Raw genomic sequence first — 20,140 nt, forward strand, 5'->3', positions numbered from 1 at the left:
CTCTTGGAGCCATTCCTGAAACAGTAACTTACGCAGAAGACACAAGTTCAGAGTGCCTGGCTCAGCCATCTGCTCTTTTTCACTGCAGTTTGACTTTAGAATGTTGTCTTCAAACAAGCTTGAACCTGGCTCCCACTGGAAGGGATGGCTGCCCCTCACATCAGACTTCATCCTCTTTGTAGCCATGGTATAGATCTAAGATAGATACTGGATGCCCTGGTTCCAGCCAGCTAGTTCTGAATCAGCTTTTCTGACACTTTCACCAACACTAAATATATTCTCTTAAGCATTCTTGTCCCAAAGTGAGAAGGTAGGCTTTCCATGTCCTTTTTCTTTCTGCCAAATTTAGAACCAGGGTTGTGGTGATCACCAGGCTGCTATGCATGCACAGCTGACGTAGGGTAATAGCAAAAGGAGGAGAAAAAATTACACCAGAGATGCCTGCTCCCACCTACAAAGAAGCTCTGTTCTTTCATCTTGATTAAAGATCCTGCTCAGGGTAATCTGGGACTTTATCATCTCCTGAGAGAATTTCTATAATCTGGGTTGACAGCAAAAGAAAGTGAGCATCCTCTCACAGAGCCTCAGCTACTTACCAAGCCAGGTCTATTTTCTGCCCTCTCCTAGTTCAAATCCATGGCAAACTTGGGTTTGGTCTGTAAAGTGTTAGTGAATCATTTGTCATTTACATCAGGATTTTCCTATCTTCTTTTGGTCCTCTGAGGCTACTCTGTACATACAGGGCACTGTTAACTAAACAAAGCCAAAGACTCAGCTTGGAGCTGCATGACACAAAGCATCCCTAGCTGGAAGTTTTGGAATCAGTTGCCAGCAGAGGCAAGAGTGAAATGTTTAATCAAGAGGTTAGAACCTGCAGAATAGCAAGATGTTCCCTGTGTACCCTAAACCCTTTCTGATTGATGAGTTCTCTCAGCCTTTTGCATTATTTGATTTCAGGTTCAAATTTTGCTGTTTTATTTCTTGGACAAAGGAGAGAAGTGCTTCATTCATAATAAGGTTTATTGACAGGGGTGGGCTCAAAGTGTGCTTCTGCTGGAATGCAGATTATTGTGATCAGCCTGGGCTCCTTTTCCTATTATCTCTCTTCACATTTGTCCTTCCTCAGCCTGTCCTCTGTGGGTGTGCTTGCCAATACGAGCTTAGTTTTTTCCTTTCCATTTGGCATGTGGATCCTTTTTCTCAAGCAGCTTCAGTCCCTAACTTGCTCTTCTCCAGCCTGTCATCTCCTACTATTATCCAGCTGTACATATTGCACAGCTTAATCATAGTTATATATTGTATGTATGTGTGTGCTTTCCCCCCTCCTCTGGGTATTTGCAAGATATCTGTGAGGTGAAGAACAGTGTGGAAGACTTGAAACTTGTTGCTAGACCACACAAAAATATTTGACAGAAAGAAGACATCTTTCCTTTATTCCATTGGCAGTTTTTGATCTCTCAGAACAAAGTTTGATGCTAATTTCCTGCTAATAGAAGAAACTGTGGAGTTCTAAGACACATTAAAAGGTAAAAATTGTTAGGTCCCCATATTAGATAATGAGTCTCTGATCACAAACAAAGAAACAGAAGTTGAGTATTGAGTAAGTGGAAGTCACTTGGTTCTTCAGACAGTTTACTGTGGAACAGTGCTGAAAAATACGCAAAACAGCTTTAAAAACCACACCATACTCTTCACTTGCTATTTTTTGAAATTGATAATGGAATCATAAAGTGGAAAATATTGATTTGTCATTCAGTAATTTATAAAATTATTTCCATAAATCCTTTGAACCACATTGAGATATCTGATGTTGCATACAGAACTATAAAGCCAGAGGTAATAATGTCTTTCCCTTTTAGTAGTGTTATCATAATATTTTGAGACTTGAAAAAAATGTATTGTATTAATCATCTCTCCAGGGAATCATATTTGGGATAACCTAAAGAGTTCATACTTCCATAAAGAGAATTTCCAGAAAGATTTTGAGATTCAAGTCCTCTTGTACCCAGTGGAAAAAAGGGTATAAGAAGGAATCTGTGTTCCAGATTGCCAGCTTTGTTCCTGCATTCTGAACTAGATTTCACAGGCACTTAAGTCTTGTTGTTAAAGTTCTGCTTCCTCCTGCATATCTGCATTGGAGTAAGTCTTAAGGCACTTCTGTCTTTAAATGGTGGAGGAGTTTAGTCTCCTCTTTCCAACCTATGTGGGAAACTCCAAATGTTTTCATAGGTTAAATGAGTTGCAACTCTGTCTTCCCTATCAAGACTCAAAGTGATGTTCTCTGAGGATGGAATATTGCAGCATGGTGCAGAGGCCACCACCCCTTTCCTTTTTGAAACACAAAGGGAAGGAAAGAAATCTAAATGCGGACTTCTGCTCTTGCTTTTCTAAGTGGAAGAAAGTGCTTGGAGGATAACTCAGAGACAAGCTTTATGAGTGGAGAAAATACACTGCATTTTTTCCTCTGTTTCCTTTTGCACACTTAGATGCACACAGCCTTTTGCTTTTTGTAGGTCTGTTTGGAGGTTTATATGCAGCATGTGTTGTATGTGGAAAGAGGAGGGGCCGCCCCACCTGAAGACTGTGGCGGCAGGTGCCTAAATTCTGATGTGAATCTCAGCTCTGCACTCATGATGAGAATCACAGCCTCAACCTCTAAAATGAAAATTCACTAGGTGTTTTGTGATTATAGCATAAACAACCAATGTGGTTAGTCAAGACAAACCCATACAGTTTTGAATCTTGAATCTCAGCTGCACAAAAGGAACTGTTTCTGTGAGATTAGTTGCTTTCTCTGATCCAAGTTTCCACATTAGACCATTCCCTCTGCCATAAAAACCTTTGCCTCTTGTGCTGATGAATGAGATTAATCTTCCAAAACCTTTTGCATACTATCTGCAACACTACGTCGTAAAATAAATAAATAAACCTACCACATAGTTCCCTGGTTTCAAACTTTGCAGATTCAGGGTTCACTAAGAAGTCATCTCTCTTTTTCCTTTAAAAGAAGACAACCATATAGAATAATAGAGTTCTCTGTCTAGCATACAAACCCATCTGGAAAGAATTTAGTCTGCAATAATTGTGGGCATTTGATTTAGCTTTAAATCCCTGTAGGTAATTCAAATGTAAATTTATTGGGGTGAGTTTATCCCCAAGCCACCATTGGATCCAACGTTTGAGAGGTGAAATTGGCCCACTGTGCTAAAACTAGAGCCTGCATTGTTTCTGTTGCATCAGGATATTATTACATGCTGTAATCTCTGTTGTTATATGCAGACCCTTACTTGAAATAAAGTCAATAGAGACAATACAGACAATCACCTGTATCAAATTTATTTTTCAGACCTTTATAGACTAATAATTCTGTGATTATGAATATGTTTATATACCAATATCTAAATCACTCAGACAACACTGGTCTAATTTGTTATTCTGCTATGCTCTACTTATATGAAATAGTCCTTTTGGTCAAGTAAAATTCTTCGCATTTCACATTCTGCTTCAGAAGAAAGCCTAATGTTTCAAGAGGCATTCAGCACATAATGTAAACAATGCCATCTGTCTTTTTCTTTGGAAAATCTTCTTCGAGATAGCCTTGATATGCCTACTGTTTTCAATCACTTAAAAGGCAGTAATCCAATTATATTATCCTCTATGTAGGAACTGCCATTGCTTTCAGTCCACTTCCAATCCTGACACAAGTAAATCACTTTGATAAGATCCTCTTTTTATTTTTTTTTTTTTCTGAGGACACTAGCATAAGTAATGATGCCAGTGATAGACCAAGGACAAAATGACCATAATGGACTTTCTGTAGGAAAGGAAAACATGTGCCATTGTGATTTATCATGTTACTTGAAAAATATTTTTCCTTGGAATTTCTGCAGCAGACATATTCTCTAAGCAAAGGGCATTCGCAAGTATGAATAGACAAATGGTAAATTCAGACAAAAGCTTCATCAAGCAGCATATTTAAACAACTATTGCTACTTAGATTTTTTAAACAGGAACAGAAGGTCAAAGCCATTTTGGAAATGTGCCTAGGTAATTTTCATCTTTGGTATAATGCCACCTACTTACATGGAAATGCTCTGGGAATGTGTAAGGTTGGATCTTCCTTACAAACTACTAAGGCTTATCATGCAGATATGCCTTCCTTCTATTTAAAAATGGTTTGGGTGACTTCAGTGCTTTGTGCTACCAGCAAGGCAGGGGCCTGTCAGGCACGTCTAACCTCCCAGAATAGATGTGGCATGAGATTGGTAGTATCTGTAGACTTCCTGCTACAAACTGCCCTCGACTCCCAGTGCTGAGAGAGCATGGTCAGAGCTGAGCTGTCTCTGGACACACCTGTCTTTGCCCCTGCTTCCAGAAAAAGGGGAGAGGAAATGAGGTGGTCATGTGTGATGCAAAAGCTTGTTTGAAAGGAGCTGGACCACAGGTGTCTCTTTGAACCCAGACTCATCACTCAGCAAAAATAACTGCAGAGTTTGCATTTTCAAATTTATGAAGAGTGCTGGTCTTACATTCACTGCCTGAGACCACATCCAGGAAACGCAGTAGGAAGTTGACTCTACTTTGCTGGAGAAGCTGGTGAGAGATGATCAGCAATATTAAAAAAACGCAGGCCAAATCTGGCATTTCCAATGTCATGCTATGAGGTAAGTCTTTTGTTAAGAAATTTTCAAGAATCTGTGTGAGAAAGCTGTGATCTGGACAGGAAAAGGCATTGTATTTACCTAAATGAATTAGAATTGTGTTTAGGATGGTATTGATACACTAGGTTGTTTCCTTTTACAGAGAAAGTGTGGAGAGCCTTATCCAAAAGCATTCCTATGCCCGATCCCCCATTCGGACCTACGGAGGAGAAGATGATCTTGGCGATGACAGCCAGGCAACACAAAGCAGAGGTAGGAAAACATGCTCATGATGTAAAGTGTTGTGACCCAGTTATGCTTGAGAAAAGCAGGACCACAGGCAGTACTGTGGTACTCTAAAATATTTCTCTGGTGTGTCTCTCTGCCATGAAGTCCTATAATGAAGAAGAGTACTTGTTACCTTTTGGCTCTTTGGGATATCTGATACACCCATGGCACTGGTGTGGGTGGTTCAATTCAGGAGGCAGTTCTAGAGACAACCATAGTCATAGTCAATAGTCTTTGCCATCAGAAGAGAATTAGTTCTGCTTCCTCTTCAAAATGTCTGCAAACCAGACAACTTCATTACTGTGGTGCTGAGAACAAATTAACACTCCCCATCTCTTGGCAGGATTTTCTAGCTGGGATCCACACCATTTGTAAAGTACCATGTAGATGTGCCACTTGCTGCCTCTCCAGCCTTCTGTGAACAGAGGACTTAGTTCATCTTATTTCATCTTCAACTTACCTCATCTTCAACCAGCCTGTGGTTAACCCATTTTGCCTCCTCAGGAAGAAAACTTGGCAGCGCCCTGAAAAATTGATGTTTAACTGTTATCTGTTAGTCTCTGAAAGATGCTGTTCCTGCTGAAGAAATTAGCCCCAAATGCTTTATCAAGCAGTTTGTCTGCGTTAGTAGAAGCAAAAGTAGCAGCAAGACAGACTTGTTCTTTGTGGGGATGCTTACTGGAGAAATTGCATCTGTCATAATTTGCCACTGGAAATAGATCTCAAACCCTTCCTGTAGGATTGCTGACTAGCACAAACTTGTGTTGCATTATACTTTGCATGTTGAGTTTGTGACCTGCCTGATATGCCACAGCCACTTGAGGTAAAGCAGGTCTATCTGTCTTCCGACTGGCAGTGCCCTTGTCTTGTCCTCTAACTTCATACAGTGCTGCTAAGAGATAAGAGCATTATTTCTGGTCATAGCTCTTTGGACTTGTGCAGGGAAAACACACTTATTTTTAACCATGAGTTGCTCTTCAGCAAAATGTGATTAGGTGGCCTTGTTTTTACAGGTCTATTCTAAGAGCAGGCCCTTACGTTATGGAGTTTCTAAAGCAACTTTTCATCTGGTGTGATGCCATCCTTTCACATACTTCTGGGGGATTACCTTGCTTCATGTCAACTTAGATCCTAGGCCAGCTATTGTTGAAGACAGTATTAAATTTTCCATTGCTGGAAGTGCTCAGAGAAAAGCACCTTCTCTTCAAGAATTAAATTTCTTCCTAGCATGATGTCCTCCCTTGGGAGTGACAAAATGAACCAGGTGAACCTCCGTATGAGAGCAGGCCATTAAATCTCTTCAGGAGAGAATCCTTAGAAAGGTGTCATAGAAGGAAACAATACTTTATGACAACGAATTTTATGTGTAATAAAAAGGTACAGTTCTGCATTTGCTCACAATATGGCAAATGAGTAAGTGAGGAAGATTGTGAATCATGGCAAAGAACTTCTGTCTAATCTGGGAGCCATATGCTACATGGGGCGTGAGCGCTCTGGGCAACCAGAGACATGCATAGAGGGTAAATCATAATGCTCTTGCACATGAGTAACTGGTACTACCTTTGCTCTCTCTCTAGGTCTAGTGCCCTTAAATAAAGAAAAGTCCTCCAAGACACAAGGAGAGAAATAATGTTCTTATTGAAATTCCATAGATATTTTTATTTCCTCTAATTTATTTTAAAACCACCTTGCATGCAAAACTGATGGATGTTCCCCCATACAAATAAGAGTTGAGAGCCACATATGGGTGCTGGGTGGTGTGTATTATAAAATCCTTGAGACCTTGATTGCCTCAGAATTACTAATCTCCTTGGTGCTGGCAAAAGTGGTATGTGACTTTTTGGAGTACTAAGCTGCAATTAGAGACCATTGCAGTTGGAGCAGGAAAGGATGCTTGAGAAAGTTCCTCATGAAAATCATGGAATAGTTAGTGTTGGAAGGGACTTTTGAAGGTCATATAGTGCAAACCCCCTTCAATGAGCAGGGGCATCTTCAACTAGATCAGGTTGCTTAGAGCCCCACCCAGCCCGGCCTTGCATGTTTCCTGGGATCGGACATCCAGCCCCTCTCTGGCAACCTGTGTCAGTGTTTCACCACCCTCATAGTAAAAAATTTCTTCCTTATATCTAGTCTAAATCTATCCACATTTAGTTTAATGCCATTACTCCTTGACCTGTCACAACAGGTCATGCTAAAAATTTGTTCTTAGCTTTCTCACACACCCCCTTTAAGCACTGACAGGCTGCAATTAGGTCTCCCCAAAGCCTTCTCTTCTCCAGACTGAACAGCCCCAATTCTCTAAGCCGTTCCTTATAGAAGTGTTCCAGTCCCACAATCATTTCACAGTCATTCATGAGAAAGGATCACATACCTTATTCGGCATAAAACAAAGGAATAAATAGCAGTGATCGGCTTTCTAACTACTTCAGCACCCTCCCAGAGCATTCTCTGCTCAGCCAATTTCAGCCATCTAAAGATGGAAGCAGTAACCTACAGTACTGTATTTATCCCAAGATGTCTATTTCCAAAGGAATTAACAAATAGGAAATACATGGTTCTCTGTGTGCTTGCTTCCACACACAGGATTCATAGTAGCCACCTGGAACAGAGCCAAATGCAAACCCGGGCAAATCCAGATTTGCATCCTTCTTTCCCTGTAGTGCAGTAATGCTCAGATACCCTCTGATTTGTCTAGGGTTTTGCTGTGGTCTGTGAGTATTGTGCCATCCTTACAGTTTGGCTCTGGATCCTAATTTCCCAGCAGTTAGGATTTGGTTCAGTGGTAGGACCAGGATTTGGTTCAAGTTTCCTTTGCTAAATTGGCACAATTCCTTTTTCCTGTTACTGGGCTGTTTTACCTGTTTCATTAAGCAGAGGAAAAATTAATCATGATTTGAGAGTATATCCTATAAGAGATTTATGATTTTTAAAAAATAACAATTGTCATTTTTTATTTCTGTTATTTTTTGCTTATAGTTTTGGTTTAAGTATGTGGCTATGATTGGTTACTATACTTAATTCCAGTAAGTTTACCTTGACGGATAGAAGTCTTCATATGTCTTCATTCTACAGTTTGGGTGAACGTCCCTTCTTGAATCAGATTTAGGAAACTAATACCTGTTACAAAATTTGTTGTCTCAGAATGTTTTGCAATACTGAATTGAACTTATATTTCATCAAATACTCTTGTCAACAAATTTATTTTCTAAAGTAAGAAAGTTGGTCAAGTAAGAAAATACATAAGACACAAGAGTTAAGTTATTGTTTGAAGAGGAATACAAAGAGTTTATTTACAGCATTTTATTGTATTCCCCATTTCTAGAAATCAGACATATAATGATGACCAGATGCATAGAGGAACTACAGAGATGAAGGGCAAAAGAATCATCAGATTTGAAAATGACCATGTGTAATTATCCCAACAAATTATCATTTCCCCAAAATTTTACTGTCAACATGAAATAAGTAATTAGTTCTCAAGAAACCATTTTTCTTTTTTTTTTTTTAATGTTTCTTCTATCTTTAGAAAAAAAGTATTTTAAAGAGTTGAAAGATTTGTGGAAATAATTTTTGGAACTTTTCAGATTAAACAAGCCCAAAACAAAATGGCAAACAGAACACTTCCATTTGATCAAAAGTAGATAATTACCTTCAGAGCATGTTCTGCATCTCTTACTATGAATTAGCACTAGTGTTGTTTATTAGAATATTGTACACAATTGGAAAAACAACAAATACTTTGACATTTATGTTTTTATAATTTTTTGTTCTATATTATAGAAAGAATCAGGTTGACTGGAAAGATGTAGTGTTGACAAGTTTTACTGGGATAAAAAAAAAAGGAAAACTTGTAGTGCAAATTACATTCTTCTGCATTTTTTGCCATACTGAAATTTTAGGAAAAAAACCAAAACAAAACAGTTCTACTAAGGATCTGATGTAAAAATCTACAAGCATGTCTTCTAAGCAGGGATGTAATTCAGTGAGCTTCCATGTCAGAGTAGATATTTCAGTATTTAGTGGCACCATTACAAGATGCTTCAGTGTTTAATACCTAAAATATTCGATGTGCAAAGCTGATTTTACTGTTGAACCACTGCAAACAGCTTCTGAAAATGGAAATTTGTCTAAGATGTAGCGATAAAGGACAGCAACCAGCAAATAACATTTTAAAGACGGAAGTATTTGGGAAGTATTTCCAGTGACAACCGGTCATGGAAACCAGGCTTGCTGTGAAAGACTCATTTTCTCCTTTTTTGCTACTTTCCCAGCTTTGTGTGTCGCAGTGCCAATGTTAGGTCTTCTTTCTCTTTGCTTGCAGGGTCAGCCTTTACAACATCTGATAACCTGTCTCTCAGTTCCTGGGTTTCCTCTTCAACCAGTTTCCCGGGATTTCAGCATCCACAGTCTTTGAGTGCCCTGGGTACCAGCACTGCATCCATAGCTACACCCATTCCTCATCCGATCCAAGGATCTCTGCCTCCGTACAGCCGCCTGGGGATGCCTCTTACACCCTCTGCTATAGCCAGCTCCATGCAAGGCAGTGGCCCCACTTTCCCATCTTTCCACATGCCAAGGTACCACCATTATTTTCAGCAGGGTCCTTATGCAGCTATCCAAGGACTGCGTCACTCCTCCGCAGTGATGACACCGTTTGTATGAGTGATGTAAGAGAAGTGGAACACAAGATTTTAAATGTGCAAGTTTGCTATGAAAAATACAAGGGACCTTCCTGAAAGGCCTGTGGCAGGAGTGCTGAACTCGTAACAAACCAGTTAAGAAAATGCATTGTGGATATAGATTCCTCTTTTGAGGGATCACAAGAAGAGAGCATGCAGCTTGGAGCTGCTAACAGATCTATGTGTAACACAGCCAAAATGGATCCCAAAGTCCCCAGGATCTTTGGTCACGTGCAGCTTGTTCCAAAGGTGCATTATATCTAGCGGAAAGAGATTATCTTTAAGCAGCAGTGTACAAACTACTTGTCTATAGGTCTTTTTTCATATGCTAGATGAATTCTGAAAAAGGCAATACTATTACTCATCTTCATCTCTTCTTGTGACTGATGAGCATCTAAACAGAAAAATGTATTGCTATAACTTTGAGCATGTTTTAGGCTATCTCAGCATACATTTGCTGAAAATGGGACAAAGTGGAGAAGACCACTGTCCTTTTTAAGACTGGCTTATATTCACCAAAACCAGTATTCCTTAGTTGCTACTATAATCACAAAGAGAACATTATTAACAAGTCTTTCTTTCTTTGTTTGTTTCTTTCACAAAACACTTATCGGTTCCAAAAAAAGAACTGTGTTACAGGACTGTAGTAGTAATAATGTATTCTGGCCTTCAGTCTAAAAGTAAGTTTGTCCTATATCCGAGGAGGAGCAATTTAACTGTTGGTTAAGGTATAATGAAGAAAAATTCTGATTTGGAAAAATCTGTTACTTAAACTTAGAAACCCAAGATTTCAAATTTTAAAACAGTGCTTGTTTGCTGCTGTGCTTGCCACTGAAGACCTGTTTCTAGCTGCACGTGTGTGCCAAGTTAACCCAATTTCAGGCTAGATCAGTCTATAGACTCTCTGGATCAAACTATAATTAATGGACTGGTATGAGTGGCATTGGAGTATCTTTCTGCTTGTTTGGATTTTCTTGGGTTTGGTCATGGCTTTTATTATACAAGCTCCTTGGCCAGGAAAATGAGGGTTGTACTACCAGTTTCTCCATGTCCCACAAGAATGGTGGAGTTTCCTTAGGAAAATACCAATACAGAACTTCACACAATTTTTTTTTTTTAAATTCATGTCTGACTTCTCTTCAGTTAGTATTTGGGGCTCTCATTCAAAGTACTGTCCTCTTTTTCTCGTATGTTGTGTCTGATACAATGGAGGAGCTATAGAGGCATAAGAAAATAATGACATCTGCAGAGAGCTAGCATGAATCCTCTGCACTGCTGGAAACAGTACCAGTGTGATGTTGGTTTTCCGTGTGGCAAGAGCTGGGATTCCACTGTAAATAACAAGTCGACACAGAGTTTCTGTGTCGAGTTGCATCCAAGCTGTGGATGGTAACACACGTACTGGCCAAAAAGAACTAGCACATATAATCTCATATATTACAGATCTCTGTAGAGCTGGAACACAAAACAGAGTTATTTCCCTCTATTCTCCTCTACTTTTGACCATTCTGTGTTGGTGTCATATGGTAAAAAGCAGAGTGCAGTACACTGAGTCACCTACTCCCATCTCTGCAAAGTGCAAGGCAAGGCACATGCATCCCACAGAAAAGGACCATCACTATGTATTTTCTAGTAGCTGAATTCGAAATCTTCTCAAGTTGGCCATTTCAATCACCTTTTCAATGAAGTTATCTGCAATATCACCCTAATTCCCCATTAACCACTGTTGGACCTGCTGATGAAAAATGACCTGGGCCAATTTGCAACTCCTGTGTTCTGTATGTAAAGAAAAAGGAACATTTATTTACAATTTCTGGGTTCAGACCTGCTACAAGGAGTTCCATAAATTAATATAACAGGCCAAGCATTGTGGTATTTAAATGGCTCAGAATCAGACACTGAATTTGTCTTGGTATACCCAAATATTAGATTTTGCTGTAGGCTCTCAGATTCACAGGAAAAGTGCATGTTGCAAGGTTGTGTCTACTTATAACTGGTTTTGGTATAAACCCCCTATTTTTCAGGAAATTAGGTGATACTGACCCTAAAGGAATGTAATTCTTCAAGTACATATGACTCTATAGGAACAAAAATTACAGAAGAGGTTTGGAAGAAAGTTTTCTCTTCCGTTGCTTGACTTCTATTAGAGTTGTACGAAAACCCTGGGATGACATGCACTAAAGCCTGTGGGGAGATTCAGTTTCTCTTATCTGGTTCCTTCTGCAGCTTTATTAACTTATCTGGAGTTGCAGAGGATATGGTTAGGTTCAGAATTCAAGCCAGTAGCTTTACTGCCGATACTTCCATCAGGAAAGGGTCAAGTGAGTTGGCAACTTTTACATGACTCCAGAAACAAGTTTGAAACAGGAGGGCTGATTTAGGCATGGTCATCATGTGACATAAAGGCTACTCATACATGACCTTCCTTCATGAAGCTAATTCAGAGAAATAAACTCTACAATCTTTTCAGCCCTGTCCCAGTCCCTGCTCTGAGAATACCAATATTTGGCATGCAGAAATGCCCCGATACTGTTTCAGAGAAAATTCTCCAGGCCGCTTCTGGAGAATGAAAGTGGATTTTGACAACTTCATTTACAAAAATATTAAATGAAAGAAAAGTGCTTTCCACTACAAATGAAGTGGGATTCATATCTGAGAAAACATGGCAGTAGGCTGTCTCAATATAAAAACATGATAGAGCCAACTCCTCATCCAAATTCTCTCTGATGAATTTTGTATTATATATGATGCAGAACTATCTGCAGAAAAATCCACAGCTTGATTTTTCCAGTCAGACCAAATCTCTCTCAGTGTGCTCATCCCTCCTTGTGTTGCTCTCTGATGGTTTCATTCCTTTGCAGCAGAAATCAATTGGGTTCCCCACTAATGCAGAATCACAGGCAGGTCCCAAGCAAGGGAATGAAGGCAGCTTGTCACAGCCTTCCCCAGGAATGAGATGAATAGGTAGGCCCGTTCCTCATTTCCTCTTCTTTGCCCTCCCAGACCTACCTACAAAACCAGTTGCATAGATTTGAGGTTTAAGGGATTAAGTTCACAGAGGTCACAGGACGTCCAGTGAAGAGGTCTTGCCACCTTGCAGTGTTTCTGCTCCCTGTCCCTCTCACCTTCCTGTGGGCCTGGGGAAGCATGGGAGCGATTCCAGGAATAAAATTCTGGCCCAACTGAAGTCAAATGGAAATTTATTGACTGTAACAGGGGCAGGATTTCATTCCACATTGTCATCTAAAAATGAAGTCTCACAGTAAGAACAGTGACTTCAATGACAGCAACAATATAGGAACACTACAGAAAAGATTAAAGCCCAAGTACAAATCAGCTTTTGCACTGAACTCACAACTGGCAGAAAATGAATGCAAATTTGTAATTAACTGGTTAAAGAGTGAAATCACTTTTGCTAAAAAAAAAAAGAAAAGAAAAAAAAAATTAAATTATCTCTATCACTTTGACATTAACCCAGTAATTTATTTAAGGACTTGCTGTACTGCTGTCAAAATTGTATCACTTTCAGGACAGAACATCTGTTGTTGGTCGATGGGCTAGGAATGCCAAATATAATCTAGAATTTATACTCCAAATACAATTCACATTTTATATCCCATGAGAAGTGCTCTTCACCTTTATGAGCTTTTTTTCTTGGCTCATAAAAATGGAGCTGGTTTATGTTTGATTTTGTTTGGGTTTTTTTTTTTGGAGGGGGGCTGTTTGTCTCTTTTTAAGAAGAATGGAGAGAACATGCCTGAATATGCTTTTCAAAGAGAATGATAAAATTTTCCTCGGAAGTGTTACAAGTATTTTTGTGGTTTTTTTGAATTACTGTTTTATCTATAGATTGTCATCACCCTCCAGTCTTTAATCCAACAAAAGCATCTCATATATTAACAAAACCGGTTTGGATGTATTTGTCTGAATTTTTTTTTCTTCTACTTTTGGAGCCCTGAGAATCTAAACATAAAACCCCCGATTTTTAATTTAGCTCCTTAGTTTGCAGCATTGCTTTATATGGCCTGAGGCACTGTCAAAGATACCAAATCAATGCCACTGGGTTTCAGTCATACTCTTCTGGGTATAAACTGAAAAACAAGCATAGTCTAAGTAGATAGAGTTCCTAATGGAAATCCTTCTTCATGAGTTCAAGGATGGTAAGTTGTATGGTAGCTAACAGGCTTGGCACTACAACCTTCAGAATGCAATTGCAGAATTTCTCACAGCCTATTTTATCCACGAAGGCGGGGACACTGCATGAACATGTACACATGTAGGAAGAACTTGCCATTTCCAACGTCCAGCAAACACTAACTGGCACTTGAAAATGAACCTTTTTCAACTGAAAAGCATTTGGGCTGGCAACTTGATTATACAGTACATCCTCTTTATGCGTGTGTACTATGCAGAAACAGAAATATCAATGGAAATTACTGCAAAAACTTGGGATGATTTCCAAAAGTGTAAGTTAATACAAATTGTGGGAATTTACTCCTAGATAAGGGTAAAAGCAACAGTGAGATCAGTGTAACGTTTTGGCTTCTTGTCCTGAGGAAGTTGTGGCCACAGTGCGTATACTCATCATCTCCAGGGGGATGACATTCACTCACTGCAAGATTAATTTTGGTTTTAGTGAGACTTTATTCTCACTATTCTTTGCAGAGCACTTTCTGCTGCAGGAGATGCGGTTTCTTTACTAAACACCTACTTGCTGGCCAGAGGATTTATGTATTACTCTGTAATCAAATGTCCTTGCATATAATCTCTAGATTATCAAATGACAACTTCTTTTTCTTTATTTTATCTTTTTAAGAGAAAACTAAGCAGTGAATTAAATAAGCTCTGAAGTAACTTTTTATGATAGTTTAAGGACAAAAAATACAGTTTGCTGTATTTTACCTTTAGCACATTTAAACAATCTTTTTTTTTTTTTATTGTACCTTCAGAAACATGAGGAAAGGTTTGGTTTAAAAGTAAGGAAGGTAAAAAACTGGATGTAACCTCTTTAACAGAATGTACCACAGTTCTTCTGTTTGCTGTGTTGACTTTGTTGTTTATAATGCATTGCGTGAGCACATTCACCATGTACTGAAGTGTGTGTTTGTGTGTATGGGGTGGGGGTAGAGGGAAATCTTTTTATGGAAAAAAAAGTTGTGAACATAAACTATGAAGCAACATCTAATGAAAAGTTTCTTTTTAAGTGCAATATATTTATTTCTGCTAGAAATATAATATCAACATTATGTAATATTTGAAGCATTAAATGTTATTTGTAAACAGCTTAAAATTATATATATATCACAAAAACTGTACAGAAGTGCAAATGTGTGGATATGCAGTTTCTTTCATTAAAATATTGGGTGTTTTGATATATCATTCTTATTTAGCCAAATCTTTCTGCTTCTGTTTTTTTTTTCCTCTAATCAAGTTGCTGAGGGCAGTGGAACCAGTCACAGATGTTTCCGAGAGTATACAAAATTCTTTAGGGCTGCTCATCTACAAAAGGTGGTCCAAGTCTTGGATTCATATGGAGTGATAATTGTACTGTAGTTAAATACAATTGTAGTTTGCATGGAGTTACACAATTTTTTTTTTCAAAATGCTTTGCAATCATATTCACAAAAATTACTGGGTTTGCCAGCAAAACCCAAATAAATGGCTGAAATATGGGGTTCTCAGGGTCCCCAAGACAGTAAATACAGACCTAGGAAACACAGTGTAAGAAGAGAATGTAATTAGGGCTGTTAAGTCAGGAGAAGTGAAGAATGTAAAGAAGTGAGGAATAAATTCCTCTCCATAACCGCTGCAGGCTTTTTATTTAATAGGATTTTATTTCAATTGTAATAGCATACATTAAAGCAAGCGAGAGTTACCTAAGACTCTATCTAAGGTATTCAAAGAGGAAGGATAGTGAAGCACAGTACAGGATTACCCAGAGAATATAAGGAGGAATACCTATCATTCAAGGTCTTTTAGAACAGGTTGAACACGCACTAGTCAAGAATGTTGTGATTAAAGCTAATCTTGCCTTAGGATAATCAAATGATCTCTTGAGGCACTTCCAAGCTTCCTATGAGAGCCACCCCTTAAAGCAGCTTCTGACAAAATTCTCATGTTGCTCCAAAAGTTTTTGTTATGCACCTGTAGTTTATCTTGTTTTCAAATTGAGATCAGCTGCTGGGTCTTTTGCAACTAGGTCACAAGATCCCTGGTTTGCAAAGAAGCTCAGTGGGATAGAAGAGCTGTGAGGTGCCAAGCAATGGTGGCAGCAGCAGCAGCAGCAGCATTAGCATTGTCTTGGTTTGTGAATGTAAGGAGATAACAGCCTCAGGTAATTCAAATCTACCTTTAACTATGCTGAGTTGCAACTATGCATTAATGTATCTCATTAACATTTGGAATATATGAAAATTAGGATAGATCGCTGAGTTGGTAACTCTGTATGATGCCTTTTGTCTCTGTATTATATTTTTATGGCATCTTAGTAGCAAAACACCTGCATTCTCTCATGGATATTCAATGCTGTGAAAGTCTTTTGCTTAACCTGAGGCTAAGGGGGCTTTCTTGATTACAAGTAACACCAGGCGTGTGCATTGGCACTTTCCTGAATCAGAACTATTGGTTGTACACTCGTTCAAGTCATACTTATGCCAATGGTCCCATTGAAATCAGCACGTTTGCTTGCTTGAAGTTACATCAGCGCTTAAGCATTGCAGTGGCTCTGCAACAGCAAAACTCCTTGCGCTTTGCAGAATCAAGACCTTTGGGAACAAGTTGTCTGTGCAACAAACACCTCTGCAGTTGGAGCCTTTATTTGCTATTGTCCAAAGAGAAACCAGGGGATTAAACAAAATGAAGATTCTGAACTGTCTCGCAGTAGGGTTACTTTGAAGAGACCGATGAGTAGTCATGATGGCTGTAGGCTGCCTTGTGTTTCACATTTAGAAAACTGATTTATATCCAAATTACCTATCTTGGAGATAAGCATGCAGAAAACAAATTATTTGGAGAATGCTATTTTCTAAACTTCCTGTGCAGGAGCACAATGAATGTACTGATTTAATGGTATGCTTGAAATACAGAGCAATAAACAATATTTTGAATCAAGGTCATTTCAAATACACATAAAATATTTAGATCATACACCAACAGTTCAATATATATATAAACTAAGAATAATCACTAATGATAACTATAAAAATTAAACTGCCAGTGGTCTAATGTTCAAGATCTTTATTAAAGTTAATCATTGATATCAGGGTTGGTCAGTGAGGCTCTAGGGACTTTTGCAGGCAATACAGAAGCTGGTCCTTGTTCTCCAGGGTAATAACCAGAGGGACCAAGAAAAACCTATGGGGATGCCTACCAGAAAAGTAGGACAGAGAGGTTTTTTTGAAGAGTAGGATAATAATTTCTCCCAATGCAGAGAGTGTTAGATATATCACCACTGCAGCATTTTTAGCTCTGTTAATATAAAATATAATTTGACAGGCAGACGCATCAAAATTCAGTATTTTAAGGTTTTTTAGGATGGAAAGTAGGTCTATTGCAGGAACCACATTGCCTAACTAATTTGATGAATTAAAATCAAGCAACCATTCTCTACAATTTTTGCCTCTTGATTGACTTTGAATTGTTTTTATTCCCATTGTGAAGCCTTCCAGGAATATATGCAGTAATTTTGAGTGGCTTCAGGGTTTTTTGTCCTAGAGAATCTCCAGGGTTTGAGTCATGTTTTCACAAACTCCATGAGTACCCCCTTCAAAAATCTGTGTTCTCTTGTGTTTGGAGAAGGGTGGTTGCAGAAATGATGGTGAGCTGAATGGTTGTCCTTCGGATATGCAAGGGGCACTCAGCTAGCTCTTTGTTTAAATTACCAATAACTGTAGAATAGCTCAAAGAGTAAGACAAATTAAAAAAGGGAAAATGCTTGCAACTGACTCTGTAATTGATGATATTTGAACAAACAACCCCCCCCAAAAGGTGGAGGTGATACAGTTCCTTGAACAGCTGTGGCTTTTCTCTATTTAGATGCTTAACTTCGGTCAGCTGTTCTGAGAGAGTCATAGAAACAAAGTACATACCAAAAAATCTGTCTCTGTCACCTGTGTCACAAGTCTGTTATCTGCACTTTCAAAGGCAATGCATTCATATGGCTTTGTCACCTCAAACTAGAATGATTTTTGGGATTTTACCTGGGTCTCTGTCTTAAGGCATCTTAAATGATGTGAAAACAATTATATGGAACTGGAGAAGTTTACTATGTCTTTACTTCTAGTCTGCACTGTCTTCCAGTCAGCTTCTAGGGACAATGCATATATCGTTCTAAGTATAAATACTAAATCATTTAGGTATTTGGTGTCATCAGAAACTACCCTCTCTTTGAGTTCTCACAGAGGTGGAATAAGTTGTGATACTTAAACAGGTAGTCTGCGTTTAATAGGGTCGCTGAAATTGGACTGCTTTCAATTGAGGGGTTTTCTATTCAAAATCCCACGTGATTTTCTGAGACAACAACTCTGTGGTCTTCAGTGGTCTTCACTCTGGTATAAAAGTCAAGTGTGGGAGAGAACAGTTTCTGTTTATCTTAAAGGCATGGTTGATAAATCATCACAAATCAATTATTATTTCTTCCTGTGCCCTCTCATGGATTGATCCCAAGGCAGCCAAAGGAGGAATTACTTTTTATCTTGATGCAAATTGTTGGCTGTAAAATTTGCATTGATAATATCTGAACACCTACCAAGGGCTTTGGAGTGGCAGGCTTCAATTACCTTCCCTCTGAACATCATAGCTTTCAGACTTGAGACACCAGTCATACTACTCATCTCCCATGATATTACAAATAAGTTAGTAGTACTCAGGGGATTTATCAGCTTCAGTTTATTTGTTCTCTCCATTTTCAGTTAACATAGTCATCTCAAACAGTGCATTTCCAGAGGATTATTAGATTGTTTCAGATGGTTAAAGACTTTGGCCTTCTTCGCTCCTTCATTTTACAAAGCACTAGGAATCTTGTACATTTTTGACTGAACATATAAAAGCCAAACACTTGTGCCCCCATAATTTCCTTTACAAGGCTTTAAACACTTCTGAGTTGTTCTTAAATGAATTAGTATGTGTTGTAGAGCCTATCTAGCACTTAAGACAACTTGGCATGATTTCAGTAGTTATGGACAGACAACTACTCGTGCTTTCAGTCCCAGGAAATGTTTTCCTTCCTACATAACTGATGAGGGAAAAGACTACCAAGGGCTATTATAGGCTGAGATTTCAAAGCCATTACAAAGATAGATGCACAGCTCGCAGTAATTTTAGTAAGAGTCGTGCTTCTGAGTCCTGTACAGAATGTCTTTGCTATGGTGTTTGTTATTTTGAAAGCTTTATGGTTTTTCTCAGAGACCAGCCGAAACACTTTAACATTTGTTCCTGAATTATTTTAAAGCCTCCTTTGCTCCATGCCATAATATCATGCCTTTGTTCTCCTGTTCTTTCAACCTTGGCCAAACTGTTAGAGAACACATGGATACTTCCTTTTTATTTGCTAACTCAATAATAAGAGAACTCATGTGAGCTGAAGAGGTTAATTTACTATTTTCTGTCTTTGTGGGGTTTTGGACATGTTTGTTTGTGGATCCTCTTCTTCAGAGCTTCATTCTTTTTTGCTTTGCAAAATAGTCCATATATTTATCTCAAAGGCAGAGTTGCCATCATTACAATATAGGCAAAACTGAATTTTGCTGTCCAAAATTCAAGGAATGGGTTCGAGCTGTCTTGATATAAAAGAAGTCAGAATGTAAAATGACATGGAGAAGCATCAGATCAGCAAGCCCTTACCGCTGCCAGGAAGTGGTGCCTCCCCCCTCTCCAGAGCAGATGCTGCCATTCTGCATGTAAAACTTCTCCAACAGCAAAAGCAAAATGTTTTCCTCTTCAGAGCTTTGATATAGGCAGCAAAGCAGGCAGGAGGTTTGGGACAGGTTTGTCCCCACCTTGCCCACAAACATATAAACACACAGAGTGTATTTGATGCTGAGGAAGTGCCTTGTCAGCTTGTGCCTAGAGCTGCTCAAGGCTGTGGATTCCCTGAGTGATCTAAGAGCCTAGAACCTAAGATCTGCAATGTACAATGTACAAGTACACAAAAACTTATGGCTTAGAATATTTTTAACACTTGTATTATTCTGGAAATGTGAATCCGCAGTGCAGCTGTGATGAGATGGACACTTTCAGCAGAATGAACACACTGGAAAATCCAGAAAGACGTAAATAGCAACTGTCCGGATGCAGCAGTAGAAATAAATTGGAAGCTGATCATAAGATCCAAGTGGGTATTTAGAGTTAGTGTAAATAGAAATACCAAATTAAGCAAATAACATGTAATTTTGAGATGAATTGCTCTATGTGCCAAGCATGAAACTTTGCACTGACTATGCACTGCAAGATAACACGAGAATAGGGCAGGCATTTTAAAACCTAAAATCACATGAGAAATTGCAAACCACAAAAAAGAATACTAAAAGTCACACG

The 20,140-nt window shown here is 38.8% G+C and overlaps 1 protein-coding gene across 2 annotated transcripts in view; it reads left to right on the forward strand.

Annotated features, from left to right (window-relative positions):
- TBX20 (T-box transcription factor 20) overlaps window positions 1–14,986 on the forward strand; it is a 40,155-nt gene extending 25,169 nt beyond the window's left edge. The window contains exons 7-8 of one of the 2 annotated variants that reach the window (XM_032105213.1): window positions 4,804–4,913; window positions 5,272–9,243. In XM_032105213.1, the coding sequence (XP_031961104.1) occupies window positions 4,804–4,913; window positions 5,272–5,303 (142 nt within the window). In that variant the 3' untranslated portion in view covers window positions 5,304–9,243. The other variant, XM_032105203.1, reaches the window with a different exon arrangement.
- The last annotated feature ends 5,154 nt before the right edge of the window (window positions 14,987–20,140 follow it).

Source organism: Corvus moneduloides, chromosome 1, assembly GCF_009650955.1.
Source record: "Corvus moneduloides isolate bCorMon1 chromosome 1, bCorMon1.pri, whole genome shotgun sequence".
In the NCBI taxonomy this organism is placed as follows: Eukaryota; Metazoa; Chordata; class Aves; order Passeriformes; family Corvidae; genus Corvus; species Corvus moneduloides.